Source organism: Schistocerca cancellata, chromosome 9 (assembly GCF_023864275.1).
Source record: "Schistocerca cancellata isolate TAMUIC-IGC-003103 chromosome 9, iqSchCanc2.1, whole genome shotgun sequence".
In the NCBI taxonomy this organism is placed as follows: Eukaryota; Metazoa; Arthropoda; class Insecta; order Orthoptera; family Acrididae; genus Schistocerca; species Schistocerca cancellata.
Genome location: NC_064634.1, coordinates 337,578,341 through 337,597,132, shown reverse-complemented (window position 1 = coordinate 337,597,132; position 18,792 = coordinate 337,578,341). Strand labels below are relative to the sequence as shown.

Below are 18,792 nucleotides of genomic sequence, written 5' to 3'. Positions count from 1 at the left end.
CCTATCACGCTTCCGTGGGACTCTCCTGATGATACCCTTGCCTTTGATGAAGACCCGCCGTCGAGAACATCATACTGGGTTCTATTACTTAAGAAGTCTTTTAGCCACTCACATCTGGGAACCTATTCCATACTTAATATCTTAGTTAATTGTCTGCACTGTGGCACAGTGTCAAATGCTTTCCGGAAATCTATAAATATAGAATCTGCGTGTTGTCCTTTATTATAGTTCGTAGTATATAACGTGAGAAAAGGGCAAGCTGAATTTCGTATGAGTGACACTTTCTAAAACCATGCTGACAGGTGGACATAAGCCTTTCGGTCTCTAGGAAATTAGTTGTTTTAGACGTCACAGTATGTTGTGAAATTCAGCTGCAAACCGATGTTAAGCTTTCAACACTGATGCGCCAAAGAAACGGGTTTAGGCATGCGTGTTCGAATACAGAGGTATGTAAACGGACAGAATATGGCGCTGCGGTCGGCAACGCCTATATAACACAAGTGTCTGGCGCAATTGTTAGATGTGTTACTGCTGCTACAATGCCAGGTTACCGTCAAGATTTAAGTGAGTTCGAACGTGGTGTTATAGCCGGCGCACGAGCGACGCGACACAGTATCTTCGAGGTAGCGATGAAGTGGGATCTTTCCGTACGAGCATTCCAGGAGTGTACCATGAATATCAGGAAAACTGTAAAACAAATGTTCGACATCACTGCGGCCGGAAAAAGATCCTGCAAGAACGGGACCAACGACAACTGAAGAGAATCGTTCAACGTGACAGAAGTGCAACCCTTCCGCAAATTGCTTCAGGTTTCAATGCTGGGCCATCAACAACTGTCAGGGTGCGAAACATTCAACGAAACATCATCAATATGTGCTTTCGGAGCCGAAGGCCCACTCGTGTTCTCCTGATGACTGCACGACACAAAGCTTTACGCCTCGCTTGGGCCCTTAAACACCGACATTGGGTTGTTGATGAGTGTAAACATGTCGCCTGGTCGGATGTGTCTAGTTTCAAACTGTATCGAGCGCATGGACGTGTACGGATATGGAGACAACATCACGAATCCATGGACCCTATATGTCAGTAGGGGCTGTATCAAAAAAATGTACAAATGTGTGTGAAATCTTATGGGACTTAACTGCTAAGGTCATCAGTCACACTACTTAACCTAAATTATCCTAAGGACAAACACACACATCCATGCCCGAGGGAGGACTCGAACCTCCGCCAAGACCAGCCGCACCGTCCATGATTAGAGCGCCTAGATCGCTCGGCTAGGGGGCTGTTTCAGCTGATGGAGGCTTCGTAATGGTGCGGGGCATGTACAGTTGGAGTGATATGGGGCCCCTGATATGGCCGGCCGCTGTGACCGAGCGGTTCTAGGTGCTTCAGTCCGGAACTGTGCTGCTGCTACGGTCGTAGGTTCGTATCCTGCCTCGGGCATGGATGTGTGTGATGTCCTTAGGTTAGTTAGGTTTATGACTTCAGATGTTAAGTCCCATAGTGCTTAGAGTCATTTGAAGCATTTTGAACACTGATACGTCCAGCTACGACTCTGACAGGTAACACGTTGCGACACGCCACATGTCCAGAATTGCTACAGGGTGGCTCCGGGAACACTGTTCTAAGTTTAAATACTTCCGCTGGTCACCAAACGCCCCAGACATGAACATTATTGAGCATATCTGGGATGCCTTGCAACGTGCTGTTCAGAAGAGATTTCCACCCTCTCGTACACTTACGGATTTATGGGCAGCCCTGCAGGATTCATACTGTCATTTCCCTCCAGCACTACTTCAGACATTAGTCTAGATCATGCCATGTAGTGTTGCGGCATTTCTGTGTGGGCGCGAGGGCTCTACACGGTATTAGACAGGTGTATCAGTTTCTTTGGCTCCTCAGTGTAATTCGTTGAATGCTTCTCGCACCACTCTACTTACGCTCATTTTGTTTTTGTTCAGTTTCTGTTTGTCAACTGCGACTTCACTTAAATTTATGATCTTTGTTTGCTGCCATGTTCAAGATTTCCTTAGTAGCTTGCTAACAACGCTCTTGTACCACAAGAGCAACTCCCCAGCTGTTGCTCCCAGCTTGGCCCACTTTAACTTCGGCGTGCAGGTGACCACCTTTTCCCGGCTGAGGCCACAATTATGAAAGATCGCTGATGTGTGCAGCCTTTGGTTGTCGGTTTCCCAGAGGCCTGACCGCCGCAGGATGGTGAAGTGCGGCGACGAGCCGCTGCTGGTGCCGCCGCCCAAGGCAGCGGCCATGGCGGCGACCAGCAAGGCGGCGCCCGCCGTCGGCGTGGGCGGCTGCGCGGACCAGGAGCCCACCTACTGCTTCCGGCTGCAGGAGGAGGCGCCCGACAGGGACCGCGACAGCGCCGCCTCCACCAGCGTCTACTCCATCTACAAGCAGCGCATCGACCAGATGTTCGACGAGACGCGCTCCCAGATGTCCTCGTCAGTCTGCCGAACCACCACCTCCTACAGCTGCTGCCAACAGGTTGGTACATGATACTCCCATTTTACCCAAAACTCAGGGAATAAGTTTTCGAAACACACGAGACGGGTCTTTTTACAAAGTATCTGATCAAATGTATCTCTACGCATGTTGGGTGTGTCTACTCTTCGCCTTTATAACATGCTGGGGACACGTTCAATGAGGGATCTGGAGCCCAGCAACCCATTTTTCCTAAAGAGCCAAGAAAACCAGAGAAGGTAGTGATTTTGGACTTTATGATCTGGACCGAAGCAGGCGTTCTAACGCATCCCAAAGCATTTGGACTGTGTTCAGGTCGGGACTCTGGACAGGTAGGTCTATTTTAGGAATGTTATTATCCACAAACCATTAACCCACAGACATTCCTTCATGACAGCGTTCATTGTCACGCCGATACAATCATTGTATCCCAATGAAACTTCCTGGCAGATTACAACTGTGTGCCCGACCAAGACTCGAACTCGGGACCTTTGCCTTTCGCGGGCAAGTGCTCTACCATCTGAGAGAGCTTCTGTAAAGTTTGGAAGGTAGGAGACGAGATACTGGCAGAAGTAAAGCTGTGAGGACCGGGCGTGAGTCGTGCCATGGTAGCTCAGGTGGTAGAGCACTTGCCCGCAAAAGGCAAAGGTCCCGAGTTCGAGTCTCGGTCGGGCACACAGTTTTAATCTGCCAGGGAGTTTCATATCAGCGCACACTCCACTGCAGAGTGAAAATCTCATTCTGGATTGTCTCCCAATGTTTCCTCTCCTGTACATAATCCTCTAAAACTATGTTCATATCCGTCCGCATCTAACGTTTTCTTGAGACACAGTAAGGGAACCACACGCTAGCGACAATAAATACCGCCATACCGTAACACCTGTAACTCCATGCTTCCTCATTGGATGATGTCAGGCAACATTCCCGAGGCATCCCGAGAAACCCAAAGACTTCCACCGGATTGCCGAAGGACTGCAAACCACTCGCTTCCACTCATCTGCTGTCCAATAGCTCTTTACGAGGTGCATTCAAGTTCTAAGGCCTCCAATTTTTTTTCTTCAGACTAGAAAAAGATAGAAACATGCGCATTGTTTTAAAATGAGGCCGCGTTCATTGTCAATACTTCACAGAGATGGCAACACCGTACGGCAGAAGGAATTTTATCGCCAGCGGCGAGAATGAGAACTGTTTTAAATACTTAAAATGGCGACGTTTTCCTTACTTGAACAGCGTGCAATCATTCGTTTTCTGAATTTGCGTGGTGTGAAAACAATTTAAATTCATCGACAGTTGAAGGAGACATGTGGTGATGGAGTTATGGATGTGTCGAAAGTGCGTTCGTGGGTGCGACAGTTTAATGAAGGCAGAACATCATGTGACAACAAACCGAAACAACCTCGGGCTCGCACAAGCCGGTCTGACGACATGATCGAGAAAGTGGAGAGAATTGTTTTGGGGGATCGGCGAATGGCTGTTGAACAGATCGCCTCCAGAGTTTGCATTTCTGTGGGTTCTGTGCACACAATCCCGCATGACGACCTGAAAATGCGAAAAGTGTCATCCAGGTGGGTGCCACGAATGCTGACAGATGACCGCATGGCTGCCCGTGTGGCATGTTGCCAAGCAATGTTGACGCCCAACGACAGCATGAATGGGACTTCCTTTTCGTCGGTTATGACAATGGATGAGACGTGGATGGCATTTTTCAATCCAGAAACAAAGCGCCAGTCAGCTCAATGGAAGCACACAGATTCACCGCCACCAAAAAAGTTTCGGGTAACCGCCAGTGCTGGGACAGCCTTACCCATTGCGTTCCAAAGGGCACTACGGTAACAGGTGCATCCTACGAAAATGTTTTGAAGAACAAATTCCTTCCTGCACTGCAACAAAAACGTCCGGGAAGGGCTGTGCGTGTGCTGTTTCACCAAGACAACGCACCCGCACATCGAGCTAACGTTACGCAACAGTTTCTTCGTGATAACAACTTTGAAGTGATTCCTCATGCTCCCTACTCTCCTGACCTGGCTCCTAGTGACTTTTGGCTTTTTCCAACAATGAAAGACACTCTCCGTGGCCGCACATTCACCAGCCGTGCAGCTATTGCCTCAGCGATTTTCCAGTGGTCAAAACAGACTCCTAAAGAAGCCTTCGCCGCTGCCATGGAATCATGGCGTCAGCGTTGTGAAAAATGTGTACGTCTGCAGGGCGATTACGTCGAGAAGTAACGCCAGTTTCATCGATTTCGGGTGAGTAGTTAATTAGAAAAAAAATCGGAGGCCTTAGAACTTGAATGCACCTCGTACATCACCTCAAGCGTTGCTTAGCTCTGGCTACAGACATGTGAGGCTTTCGAGGAGCTGCTCGACCATTCTACACCACTCTTTTTTACTCACCTCGCAGCAGTCACTGTGTTGGCTGGACTGTGGACTGCTATTAGCATTTGGAACTAAAGAGTTATTTCTTCCACTGATTTCTAGCTGTTTTTTTCACCCACCCTCCACAATGCTCAACAGTTTTTGTTTTGGATGTGGCTGCTCCACATCACAATCACTTCACCAACAGTCGATATGGGCAGCTTTAGAAGGATTGAAATGTCCCTGATGGATCTGTTACTCTGGTGACCCCAATGTCTAGTCCACCTTCGAAGTCGCTGAGTTCTTTTTGCCGATCCATTCTGCTGTTACTGCTTTTCTACTGACAACAACCCCCCCCCCCCCCCAGAATCTATTATAAAGGCGGGTCCACCTTCCATGACATCTACATCTAGTGACAATTTGCGCATTATTTAGGGTTGTGCGGATACTTTTGATCAGACGTTGTAAGTGCAGATAGTGAAAATACAAAGGGAAGCCAAAACGTAAAGGGACATTTGAAATTTCTTGCCATAGGGCTTGGTATCACTGCTAGTATCCAGCACTGAAGTATTGTCGTGTGCAACAGTTCTATACAATCAATGTGTCACTCTTGTTCTCGCTTTACTCGTATTGTAGCAGACCACCCGCCAGGTTATCCGAGAGCGTAAAGAAAAAAAAAAAGAAAGAGCGCATTACCTGCTTTCTGGGCCCGCTAATGTGCTGCTTCCTGGGCTCGGGTAGGCGCGCGGGCCCAGGATCGAATCTGCCCAGCGGATTACTGACGAAGGCCGGTGTGCCAGCCAGCCAGCCAGCCAGCCTATATGTGATTTTTAGGCAGTTTTCCACATCCCCCTAGTTGAATACCGGTCTGGTCCCCATATCCCGCCTCAGTTCCACTGCCTACAGACATCTGAACGCGTTCGCACTATTCCATGGATGACACTAGACGCTGACAGCTGGGTTACACTAATTCCATTCTCGGAGGTAGTGGGGTGGCAACAGGAAGGGCATCCAGCCACCCCTTATTTTAATCTTGCCAAATCCGACCCTAACCATACCGAACCTGCGAAATAGCGGGACAAAGGCACAAGCAAAAGAAGGAGAAGAAGTCCTATTGTAGCAGACCGTGAAACATGGCAGCTCCATTGTCGAGCTGCACCAAGGAGAAAATGAGGGCAGTGATTCGCTTTTCGTTTGTGTATGCTGTTAAACCTGCGGAAATTGTTCGTCAAATGCAAAAGCAGTATGGTGACACCTGTCTAATGCTAAGCAACATCTACATGGACAGAGAACTTCAAACAGGGAAGAATTTTTCTATGCGACTAGGAAAAATCGAGCAGGTCATCGACTTCAATAATTGAACTTGGATGTCGTTGAGGATACGGTGATGGAAAACAGACGAATCACAGTGGACGAAATCGCTAATACTTTACATATCAGTTATGGTTCAGCGTATTCCATCTTACACGAAAGGCCACATTTTTGGGAAGTGTGGGCAAGGTGTGTACCGAAAAAATTGTCAGCGCAGGTTCAAAGGATGGACATCTCTCGTAAACGTCTGGCTCATTATCGTCGCGATGGAGACCGATTTTTACAGCAAATCGTTACTGTAGACGAAATTGGGGCGTGTCATGTCGAACCGGATGGTCTGGAAACACCCATCATCACCAGAAGTTACGAAATTTAAACGTCAACCATCAGCTGGTAAGATTATACTAACACTATTCTGGGACATGAAAGGTGTGGTAGCCGTTCGTTTCACCCCAATAGGTGAAACTTCGAACAGTGAGAATTATTTTTATGTGTTGTGAACTAAACTGAAGCCTTCAATCAGATCCAAACGTTGCGGAAAACTGTGGAAAGGTGTCATTCTGAGGCTACGTTCTGCCAAACGGCAGGTCGAAACAATAAAGGAGTTGGGATTCAAACTGCTGGAAAACCCGCCTTACAGTCCAGACCTGGCTCCAAGCGATTTCCATATGTCTGGACCATTGAAGGAAGGGCTTAGGGGAAGAAGATTTGCAACCGATACAGAAGTCATTGATGCGGTGCAAAATTGGTTACATATGCAACCAAAAAACCTTTTTCCGGTGGAGTCAAAAAACTTGTGAAACGTTGTACGAAGTGCATTGAAGTGCAGGGAGTTATGTAGAAAATAATGCATGTTTCAGTTTCCTATCGTTAGCATAACTATTCTTTTTTTTTCAAACGTCCCTTTACTTTTTGACTTGCCCTCGTAAATAAGGCGTGAGTAGTAACATTATATGTTGATAACAAAATTGTATTATTATACAGGATGTTTCAAAAATACTGTTTCAAACTTTGGGGTCGTGTTGCTTATACCAAAACAAGGAAAAAAGTCCAGTAAGCATGTGATTTAAAATGCATACATTAATAACTATGAGTCCGTCTTCATCTTTGATACTGTGAAACAAATCTCTGCTGCTGCAAGCTCTTTATTTTCCACATTTTGGGAGGACGTTGTATGGACCAAGACACGAAAACATATTCAGTATATAGGTCTCTAAAACGCATATCCTAATAGCTATGAGCACTTTTTCAGTAGAAGAGATGTGTTTCACAGTGTCAAATATGAGTAAGTTCTCACAGCTCTTAAGGTATGCATTTTACAGACGATGTTTACTCGTCATTTTTTTCTTGTTTTGGTCCATCCTATTTCCTCCGAAAGTAGCTTTCTATAGAGTAGACGTGTTTCACAGTATTGAAGATGAACAAGTGCTCACAACCCTTCAGCTATGTATTTTAGAGCCCATGTTTACCAGATGTTATTTTCTTGTTTTGACGTAAGGAACCGGCACACCAAGTTTATAAAAGTAGTTTTGAAACACCCTGTGTATACGCACATATGCTGGTGACTGATCATATCAAGTCTGGAATACAATTGCTAGGTAAAGCAGGCACACAAAACTGAAATATGGAATAATGACATACTGATATAACATGTTATGTTACGTAAATACAATATATACACTTTTATAAGTATTAGGTTATACCACGTAATGTAGACTATACTTGATCATCATCTTTGCAATTCAGGTTGTTTCAAACTTCCCTGCTGTATACATATATTGTGATGATGGTTATTAACCGAAACTAGTAGTGATAATAAAGGACGTATACACAGCTTCGTGGCATGCATCCCATAAAGCGGTTAATCGGTCTTAAAAAATATATTTCACGTGGGAAGGGTTGTACAGATTTTCTGATCCTTTTCAGTTAGAAACCAGTAATAAAAGTTTACCAACAAGTGACCATTGTGACACATGGGAATTCAGAATAAAAGTGGTGAGTTTTTGGTGAAACCACTAACCATAAAGTATAAATTCTTTTCATCCTGACATGTGTATAAACTGTTGCACTCAGTAGATCATTTGACTCATTAAAGTTACCCCTTATGATTGGGTCCACTGTCATCACAGAGGCTGATTATTATTTATTCACTGTTATTGGCCAATTTCAAGCTAATGGCAATTTTGAAATGTAGAATTGCTTCGTTGGCGAGGAGGCCCCATCCGAGGAAGTTTGGCCGCCACATGCAAGTCTTATTTCAGAAGACGCCACATCGGGCAACTTGCGCGCCGGTGATGAGGATGAAATGATGATGAGAACAACACCCAGTCCCCGAGTGGAAAAAATCCCCAACCCGACCGGGAATCGAACCCGGGCCCACTTGCTTAGGAGGCGAGCACGTTACCACCCAGCTAAGCAAGCGGACGATCGGTAGTAGATCTGTCGGCAGAGTACAGTACTAGTGCTGACAAAAGTTTTTCGGTGCAGACTGCTTAGCGCACATAGATGCACATTGATGAATATGAGGTTCTGCTGCAAACGGTGCGTGCATGTTCGCATGCTGACCCATGAAAATCGTCAGTTACCATATTGCATTGCCTGTGTTGTCTCTGTGTACTCTGCAGTGTACTTCACACATGCACTGCTGCGATCGTCAGCTGTATGAAACGTAAGAATCATGTTCAACTTGCACAATTTACTGGTGAAAATGGAAGTTTATACTCAACCGAAACTCGAACCCGGTTTTCCCGCTTTATGCGAGCGGTCGTCCTTACCGTTTCGACTGTCTGAGCATGTTCCCCTTAAGGACGCTGCAGAGTACATCGTCACAACACAGGCCCTGCAACATGGTATTTCATGCCTAAAAACAAGGCCGCGACTTATAATCATACGGCTCTCCCTTTACTAGATTCATAGTATCCGTGCGAGAATAAGATGTAGAAAATATGGTGACATACAGAAGTTTGGGTCTGCCTGCACGGGATCATCGCTACTGGACTGTGCACCACTGGAAACGTGTCGCCCGGTAGGATGAACCACGTTTCTTGTTATAGCAGGTTGGTAGTCGTAACTGGATACGCCTTCATCCAGGAGACATACTGCTTTAGATATACACAGAGCCACGGAAGGTGGCCTATGGGGGTTACTGTGGGTAACGTGCACTTAGGCTTCCAGGGGGCCTCTGACAGTGCTCGAAGACACCACAACAGGACTACCTGGGCGTTATTGCGGACCACTTGCGTTCCTTCATGCTTCATATTTTCCCCGACAGCGACAGCATCTCCCAGCAGGATGACACGGACAGAATCGTGCTACGCTGGTGTAACCTCCCAACAGATAAAAACCGCAACCTCGCAATAAAAAGGTGACTAACCTCTCAATAAAAATGTGACATATATAACCCTTCAATAGTAATCTCGTAATGTAACCTTCCAATAATTAACTGAGTGTGAATCTAAACTGGTAAATCTGGACGTCAAGAGTGCTGCGTCATGGCCCTAAAAAATCATTCTGAATAAACTGAAAACATCTTTTCTTTATTTGTGTGTGAGGAATGATTCCTGAAAGTTTGGCCGTACCTTTTTGTAACACCCTGTATATCTGCCCGTATAAGAAATTTTTCTGGCACAGCCCAGTGCAGTGCTGGCCACTAGATTTTGTTATGTATGAAAAACAATTGATTTTCTTTACGATAATCGGCATGACTATGGATAGGAGAAATTAGTAAAAAACTTTAAATTCAGATGAATAACTGTAAAAAGTTATATTTATATGTATCGCGTCCCATTTTGAACCATCACCAAATCAAGCAGATGGTCATAGTGATTTTGGCTCATCATTGTACATTGGTGATAAGTACTGGGTGATCAAAAAGTCAGTATAAATTTGAAAACTGAATAAATCACGGAGTAATGTAGATATAGAGGTACAAGTTGACACACATGCTTGGAATGACATGCGGTTTTATTAGAACCAAAGAAACACAAAAGTTCAAAAAATATCCTACAGATGGCGCTTCATCTGATCAGAATAGCAATAACTATCATAACAAAGTAAGACAAAGCAAAGATGATGTTCTTTACAGGAAATGCTCAATATGTCCACCAAAATTCCTCAACAATAGCTGTAGTTGTTGTGAACAGCACTGTAAAGCATATCCGGAGTTATGGTGAGGCATTGGCGTCGAATATTGTCTTTCAGCATCCCTAGAGATGTCGGTCGATAACGATACACTTGTGACTTCAGGTGACCCCAAAGCCAATAATCGCACGGACTGAGGTCTGGAGACCTGGGAGGCCAAGCATGACGAAAATCGCGGCTGAGCACACGATCATCACCAAACGACGCGCGCAAGAGATATTTCACGCGTCTAGCAATATGGGGTGGAGCGCCATCCTGCATACACATCATACGTTCCAGCAGGTGTTTATCAGCCAGGCTGGGGATGATGCGATTCTGTAACATATCGGCGTACCTCTCACCCGTCACGGTAGCAGTTTTGCTGTCCAGCGCCATCTGTCGGACATTTTGTGAACTTTGTTTTTTTTTTTGTTCTAATAAAACCCCGTGTCATTCGAAGCATGTGTGTCAATTTTTACCTCTCTACCTACACTATTCCGTGGTTTATTAAGTTTTCAAATTTATACTGACTTTTTGATCACCCGGTATATGACGTGTGATAATTTTTCAGCCATTTCACTCTTTTTAACGTAATACACTTGCAGTTCACCCTCTCCCTTCAGTCTATTTCTGTTTCAATTAAAAGCAGCATATCCATAGGCTACACTTCTGCAGCTGGCTGTGATGATCCAGCCGTACTGTGGCTCAAATGGCTCTGAGCACTATGGGACTCAACTGCTGAGGTCATTAGACCCCTAGAACTTAGAACTAGTTAAACCTAACTAACCTAAGGACATCACAAACATCCATGCCCGAGGCAGGATTCGAACCTGCGACCGTAGCGGTCTTGCGGTTCCAGCGCCTTTAACCGCACGGCCACTTCGGCCGGCCAGCCGTACTGTAACACGGAGTGATTCCCCTCTGGCTGTGACACAGGAGGAGCGGCGACGGCAACGACGTGAGGAAGGCGGCAGCCGACGTCCGCGCATCAGCAACAGCGTGCAGGCGCGCATCGAGAAGATGTTCGCCGACATGGCCGAGGCCTCGGGGGCGGCGGCGGCGGCTGCTGCGGCGTCCACGGCGGGTCCTCCGCCTCCTGCGGGGGCGGGGTCGGGCCGCTTCCCCGTGGAGTACCTGGGCGCCGTGCCGCTGCGGGACAAGGTCACCACGCTGAACGGCCTGCAGCAGCCGCTGGCAGACCTCTACCTGGGCAGGCACCACCGCGACGGGTCAGTCGCTACACTTCTCTCTACTGCTGCTACACGCAGTCACCCGACCTTCTGCAATCTGTACTTTCTTTCTATGCTAGCCATAATGAATAAGTGTCCACCTAGTTGCTCATATTACAAGCTTCCTTCGCCTATTTGATTAATATTGACGGGGTCTTCAGGGATCGACTAACAAGGGAACCTCCCCATCGCCCCCCCCCCCCCCCCCCGCAGATTTAGTTATAAGTTGGCACAGTGGATAGGCCTTGAAAAACTGAACACAGATCAATCGAGAAAAGAGGAAGAAGTTGTGTGGAACTATGAAAAAAATAAGCAAAATATACAAACTGAATAGTCCATCTGCAAGATAAGCAACATCAAGGATAATCAGCACTCAGGCGCGCCGTGGTCCCGTGGTTAGCGTGAGCAGCTGTGAAACGAGAGGTCCTTAGTTCAAGTCTTTCCTGGAGTGAAAATTTTACTTTCTTTATTTTCGCAAAGTAATGATCTGTCCGTTCGTTCATTGACGTCTCTGTTCACTGTAATAAGTTTAGTGTCTGTGTTTTGCGACCGCATCGCAAAACCGCGCGATTACTAGACGAAAGGACGTGCCTCTCCAATGGGAACCGAAAACATTTGATCGCAACGTCGTAGATCAACCGATTCCTCCACAGGAAAACACGTCTGATATATTCTATACGGCACGACTGACGGCATGTGCGTTACATGGCAGGAATATATTGTCGACCCACCTAACTCGTACACTTGGCGAATGGGTAAAAAGATTCTTCTACCTTGCCCGATTTAGGTTTTCTTGTGGATGTGATAATCAGTCCCAAAAAGTGATAAAAACATAAGAGTTTGTCACGTAAACTGCAACAAATGAATGCAACACTTTCACAGTCGCACAGTTTTCCCTGTGCTCTGTCAAAACATATGTTTTTGACGTTTTCAAATTTTTCCGTGTCTCAAATCCTGCATACGTCCAAGCAAATCTGAACATGTCCTGGAATTTTGGAGAGCGAAGTTGATTATGCGTGAGTGCCTGAACTTTGATAATTGTCTGAAAATAAAAAACTAAACTTTTCACTCGAGGGAAGACTTGAACCAAGGACCTCTCATTCCGCAGCTGCTCACGCTAACCACGGGACCACAGCGCTCCTGAGCTCAGATTATCCTTGATGTTGCCTATCTTGCGCATGGACTACTAAGTTTGTATATTTTGCTTATTTTTTCATAGTCCCACACAACTTCTTCCTGTTTTCTTGATTGATCTGTGTTCAGTTTTTCAAGGCCTATCTACTGTGCCAACTTATAACTAAATCTGAGGGGGGTGCGATGGGGAGGTTCCCTTGTGAGTGAATTTACTGGCAGATGCAGCAGGCATTCTTTTCTGTGAACAAGATTCCCTTGTTAGTCGATCCCTAAACACCGTTCATGAATGTAAACCCAGTTTGTTTCGAAATAGACACACAGAAAAACCATGCACAAGGAGAAATTCGGCGTTCATTACTTGTGCTGAATATCGCAATAATTATTGTTTTCCGTGTTTCTGCGATGAGTATCATCCTGATTAGTGCAGTACTTGACAGGTTATTTAGCGTACACTACGCAACGAAATTGAAGGATCAGTTTTTCTAAATCCCACAATCGTCTCCCGTTCCGACACATAAGATTGAAATTTGGCTCAAAAGTCGCTACAACCTTTCTTTGTAACGATGTAAAAGCGTGGCCACCTTCGACGTCACTCCTGGCTTAACAACGCTCCAAACAGCAACGTGTCGACACATGCGAAACATAGGGTCAGAGTTCAGATGTTCACGTGATCTGGAAAGTGTTTAGTGATGCCCCATTGACACCAGATTTCACTAAAATTCTGACCAACGCATCCTTGCAGGTGTCACACGATAGGAAGGGCGCCACAGACCCTCCTACCCATATTTCATGCTTCGTTTGACAGCCCTGCGATAGATGAGATGGCCAGCGTTGAAATCACACAGCTTCCTTATGAGTATGCGATGAAAACATTTGAGACACACCGCTGGTCAGAATCGACACGAAAAGGCCTTAGTGAGTGACGCAGATGGTGTCAATGAAAAACAAACACCTTTCCTTGGGACGTTGATTCCCACATATTTCCAGGCGGGAATGACAGTTTGCAATGAGCCAAGCAACAGGGAGGAGTTCGTGGCAATCTTTGATACTGCTGGTATCTCCCTGACCCTTCAACCCTTCTCTAAGGACATCGTGGGCTAGCAACCATATCGAACGAGATCTCATCCCTTTGGAGTGCAGTGCGTCCGCAGTTTTTGCTCCGGTGTACAGGTGGAACTACTAGGGACCGTTCAAAATCATTCGAGGAAATTTGATGTAGCACAGGATTCTTATCCTTTTTCAGTGCTTGTGTTTCACACCCTCCTGTAGCGTGATCACAGAGGGCTGCGACATTGCACTTGCGTGAATAAAACGCCAAAGGATTCCTCTAAGATCCCCATTTCGGCAATAACCTCGGTGGCACCCCCATATTTATTGAGATCTTTAGAAATGTACCTCTAGAGAGAAAACCTTCGCAATAGTTCTAGGCGCCTGCAGAAAAGCAACGGCACTCGCTGGGGTATCAAGCGCCATCACTATTTGGAAAATTTTCTTCAAAAAGGCACATTTTTAAAATTCTCAGATAATTGGGGAGGAAGGTGGCGTCTCACGGAGATTATTGCCGAACTGCGAGGCATTATAGCTATCCTTTGCCGTTTTATTATCCTTGTCGCAATGTCGCACCCATCTGTGATCGCGCCAGGGAGTGAAACGAGAGTACTGAAAAGGCATAAAAACCCTCTGCCGCTACGAATCACATTCAGATTTCATCTAATAGTTTTAAACGGTCCCTAGTGGTTGCATCCTGTACATTAGAGCAAAAATTGCGAACGCATTGGACTCCTAAGGAGTGAGATTACGTTCCACGATGTGCTTAGAAAAGGGTTGAAGGGTCAGGGAGATGAATAGTAAACGGGTACTTTAGATTAAACAAATCAAAAACTAGTTAAATCTTTGAAAAAAAATAGATTTTACTTTTAAAAACATCCCGATTGCACGCAATGTACCTTCTTACTACTGAGATGCCAGCAGTATCAAAACTATATATATGAAGACAGTAACTGTTCTCGAAAGAACAGATTACTGTTGTTGACCGTGCGGCTTTACCCTGGAAACAATGATGACTAACTGAAACCCGTGGTCTAGGGGTAGCGTCTTTGATTCATAATCAAAACGTCTTCGGTCCCTGGTTCGATCTCCGCCACTGCGTAAATTTTGATAAATAATCAGCATTGGCGGCCGAAGACTTACGGCATAAGAAGTCAGCCTCATTCTGCCAACGGCCTTGTCAAAGAGGGCGGAGGAGCGGATAGAGGTTCAGGGCACTCTCTTGTCCTAGGGGTGGGAAATTGCCCCTAAAGGCGGAAGAATCAGCAATGATCAACGACATGAGGATGCAGAAGGCAATGGAAACCACTGCATTAAAGACACGTAACGTGTATCCACAGGACATGTGGCCTGTAATTGAAGAAGTGTCATGATGATCTCTCTATTGGCAAAAGATTCCGGAATAGTCCCCCATTCGGATCTCCGGGAGGGGACTGCCAAGGGGGAGGTTACCATGAGAAAAAGATTGAATAATCTACGAAAGGTAACGTTCTACGAGTCAGGGCGTGGAATGTCAGAAACTTAAACGTGGTAGGGAAACTAGAAAATCTGAAAAGGGAAATGCAAAGGCTCAATCTAGATATACTAGGGGTCAGTGAAATGAAGCGGAAGGAAGACAAGGATTTCTGGTCAGATGAGTATCGGGTAATATCAACAGCAGCAGAAAATAGTGTAACAGGTGTAGGATTCGTTATGAATAGGAAGGTAGGGCAGAGGGTGTGTTACTGTGAACAGTTCAGTGACCGGGTTGTTCTAATCAGAATCGACAGCAGACCAACACCGACAACGATAGTTCAGGTATACATGCCGACGTCGCAAGCTGAAGATGAACAGATAGAGAAAGTGTATGAGGATATTGAAAGGGTAATGCAGTATGTAAAGGGGGACGAAAATCTAATAGTCATGGGCGACTGGAATGCAGTTGTAGGGGAAGGAGTAGAAGAAAAGGTTACAGGAGAATATGGGCTTGGGACAAGAAATGAAAGAGGAGAAAGACTAATTGAGTTCTGTAACAAGTTTCAGCTAGTAATAGCGAATACCCTGTTCAAGAATCACAAGAGGAGGAGGTATACTTGGAGAAGGCCGCGAGATAAGGGAAGATTTCAATTAGATTACATCATGGTCAGACAGAGATTCCGAAATCAGATACTGGATTGTAAGGCGTACCCAGGAGCAGATATAGACTCAGATCACAATATAGTAGTGATGAAGAATAGGCTGAAGTTCAAGACATTAGTCAGGAAGAATCAATACGCAAAGAAGTGGGATACGGAAGTACTAAGGAATGACGAGATACGTTTGAAGTTCTCTAACGCTATAGATACAGCAATAAGGAATAGCGCGGTAGGCAGTACAGTTGAAGAGGAATGGACATCTCTAAAAAGGACCATCACAGAAGTTGGGAAGGAAAACATAGGTACAAAGAAGGTAGCGGCGAAGAAACCATGGGTAACAGAAGAAATACTTCAGTTGATTGATGAAAGGAGGAAGTACAAACATGTTCCGGGAAAATCAGGAATGCAGAAATACAAGTCGCTGAGGAATGAAATAAATGGGAAGTGCAGGGAAGCTAAGACGACATGGCTGCAGGAAAAATGTGAAGACATCGAAAAAGATATGATTATCGGAAGGACAGATTCAGCATACAGGAAAGCCAAAACAACCTTTGGTGACATTAAAAGCAACGGTGGTAACATTAAGAGTGCAACGGGAATTCCACTGTTAAATGCAGAGGAGAGAGCAGATAGGTGAAAAGAATACATTGAAAGCCTCTATGAGGGTTAAGATTTGTCTGATGTGATAGAAGAAGAAACAGGAGTCGATTTAGAAGAGATAGGGGATCCAGTATTAGAATCGGAATTTAAAAGAGCTTTGGAGGACTTACGGTCAAATAAGGCAGAAGGGATAGATAACATTCCACCAGAATTTCTAAAATCATTGGGGGAAGTGGCAACAAAAGACTATTCACGTTGGTGTGTAGAATATATGAGTCTGGCGATATACCATCTGACTTTCGAAAAACCATCATCCACACAATTCCGAAGACGGCAAGAGCTGACAAGTGCGAGAATTATCGCACAATCAGCTTAACAGCTCATGCATCGAAGCTGCTTACAAGAATAATTTACAGAAGAATGGAAAAGAAAATTGAGAATGCGCTAGGTGACGATCAGTTTGGCTTTATGAAAAGTAAAGGGACGAGAGAGGCAATTCTGACGTTACGGCTAATAATGGAAGCAAGGCTAAAGAAAAATCAAGACACTTTCATAGGATTTGTCGACCTGGAAAAAGCGATCGACAATATAAAATGGTGCAAGCTGTTGGAGATTCTGAAAAAAGTAGGGGTAAGCTATAGGGAGAGACGGGTCATATACAATATGTACAACAACCAAGAGGGACGATCAAGAACGAAGTGCTCGTATTAAGAAGTGTGGAAGACAAGGCTGTAGCCTTTCGCCCCTACTCTTCAATCTGTACATCGACGAAGCAATGATGGAAATAAAAGAAAGGTTCAGGAGTAGAATTAAAATACATGGTGAAAGGATATCAATGATACGATTCGCTAATGACATTGCTATCCTGAGTGAAAGTGAAGAAGAATTAAATGATCTGCTGAACGGAATGAACAGTCTAATGAGTACACAGTATGGTTTGAGAGTAAATCGGAAAAGACGAAGGTAATGAGAAGTAGTAGAAATGAGAACAGCAAGAAACTTAACATCAGGATTGACGGTCACGAAGTCAATGAAGTTAAGGAATTCTGCTACCTAGGCAGTAAAATAACCAATGACGGACGGAGCAAGGAGATCAAAAGCAGACTCGCTATGGCAAAAAAGGCATTTCTGGCCAAGAGAAGTCTATTAATATCAAATACCGGCCTTAATTTGAGGAAGAAATTTCTGAGGATGTACGTCTGGAGTATAGCATTGTTTGATAGTGAAACATGGACTGTGGGAAAACCGGAACAGAAGAGAATCGAAGCATTTGAGATGTGGTGCTATAGACGAATGTTGAAAATTGGGTGGACTGATAAGGTACGGAATGAGGAGGTTCTACACAGAATCGGAGAGGAAAACACTGATAAGGAGGAGGGACAGGGTGATAGGACATCTGCTAAGACATGAGGGAATGACTTCCATGGTGCTAGAGGGAGCTGTAGAGAGCAAAAACTGTATTGGAATACGTCAAGCAAATAATTGAGGACGCAGGTTGCAAGTGCTACTCTGAGATGAAGAGGTTAGCACAGGAAAGGAATTCGTGGCGGGCCGCATCAAATCAGTCAGTAGACTGATGACAACAAAAAAAAAAAAAAAAAACTGAAACCCTCAGCTGCCGACAGGTGTTGTTGATATACCTCGATGTGGACAGCTGAAAATGGGTGCCCCGACCGGGACTCGAACCCGGGATCTCCTACTTACATGGCAGACGCTCTATCTATCTGAGCCACCGAGGACACAGATGAATAACGCGACTGCAGGGACTTACCCCTTGCACGCTTCCCGAGGTATATCAACAACACCTGTCGGCAGCTGAGGGTTTCAGTTAGTCATCATTTAGTATCAAAACTGTCAAGAACGTCTTCTTGTTGTACATACCCTCAAAAGGCCGGCCGCTGTGGCCGAGCGGTTCTAGGCGCTTCAGTCCGGAACCGCGCTGCTGCTACGGTCGCAGGCTGGAATCCTGCCTCGGGCATGGATGTGTGTGATGTCCTTATGTTAGTTAGGGTTAAGTAGTTCTACGTTCTAGGGGACTGATGACCTCAGATGTTGATTCCCATAGTGCTCAGAGCCATTTGAATCATTCACCCTAAAAATACCGTTTCTGACCGCGAAATGTGTATGGCAATCAGCGTCCCAAGGACAGCGGTAGTTTCATTGACGTTCTTTATATCATCCCCCCCCCCCTCCTGAAGCCTTTTCGTGTCGATTCTGATAGGCGGTCTGACTGAATGTTTTCATCGGCCAAAGCTGCGTGTTTTCAACGCTAGGCATTGCGGTTCTTATCTCCATCGCAGAGCCGTCAAACTAGGGGATGAAATGTGGTAAGAGAGTGATGTGACGACCTTTACTTCGTGTGGTACGTCCACGGCGGAGATGGACAGAATTGTGGCGAAA

At 45.4% G+C, this 18,792-nt stretch overlaps 1 protein-coding gene and 1 long non-coding RNA gene across 2 annotated transcripts in view; both read left to right on the top strand.

The window, feature by feature from the left end:
• The window catches only part of LOC126101030 (uncharacterized), a 676,417-nt gene extending 674,108 nt beyond the window's left edge, over positions 1-2,309 (top strand). Inside the window, exon 7 of the long non-coding RNA XR_007522246.1 lies at positions 2,200-2,309. This is a non-coding gene — a long non-coding RNA (uncharacterized LOC126101030). The remainder of the gene's footprint in view (positions 1-2,199) is intronic.
• Positions 2,310-2,316: 7 nt separating this feature from the next.
• LOC126101400 (uncharacterized) overlaps positions 2,317-18,792 on the top strand; it is a gene marked incomplete at its 5' end in the record, with an annotated part of 84,458 nt that continues 67,982 nt past the window's right edge. The window contains 2 exons of the mRNA XM_049912064.1: positions 2,317-2,508; positions 11,205-11,497. Of these exons, the coding sequence (XP_049768021.1) occupies positions 2,317-2,508; positions 11,205-11,497 (485 nt within the window). The remainder of the gene's footprint in view (positions 2,509-11,204; positions 11,498-18,792) is intronic.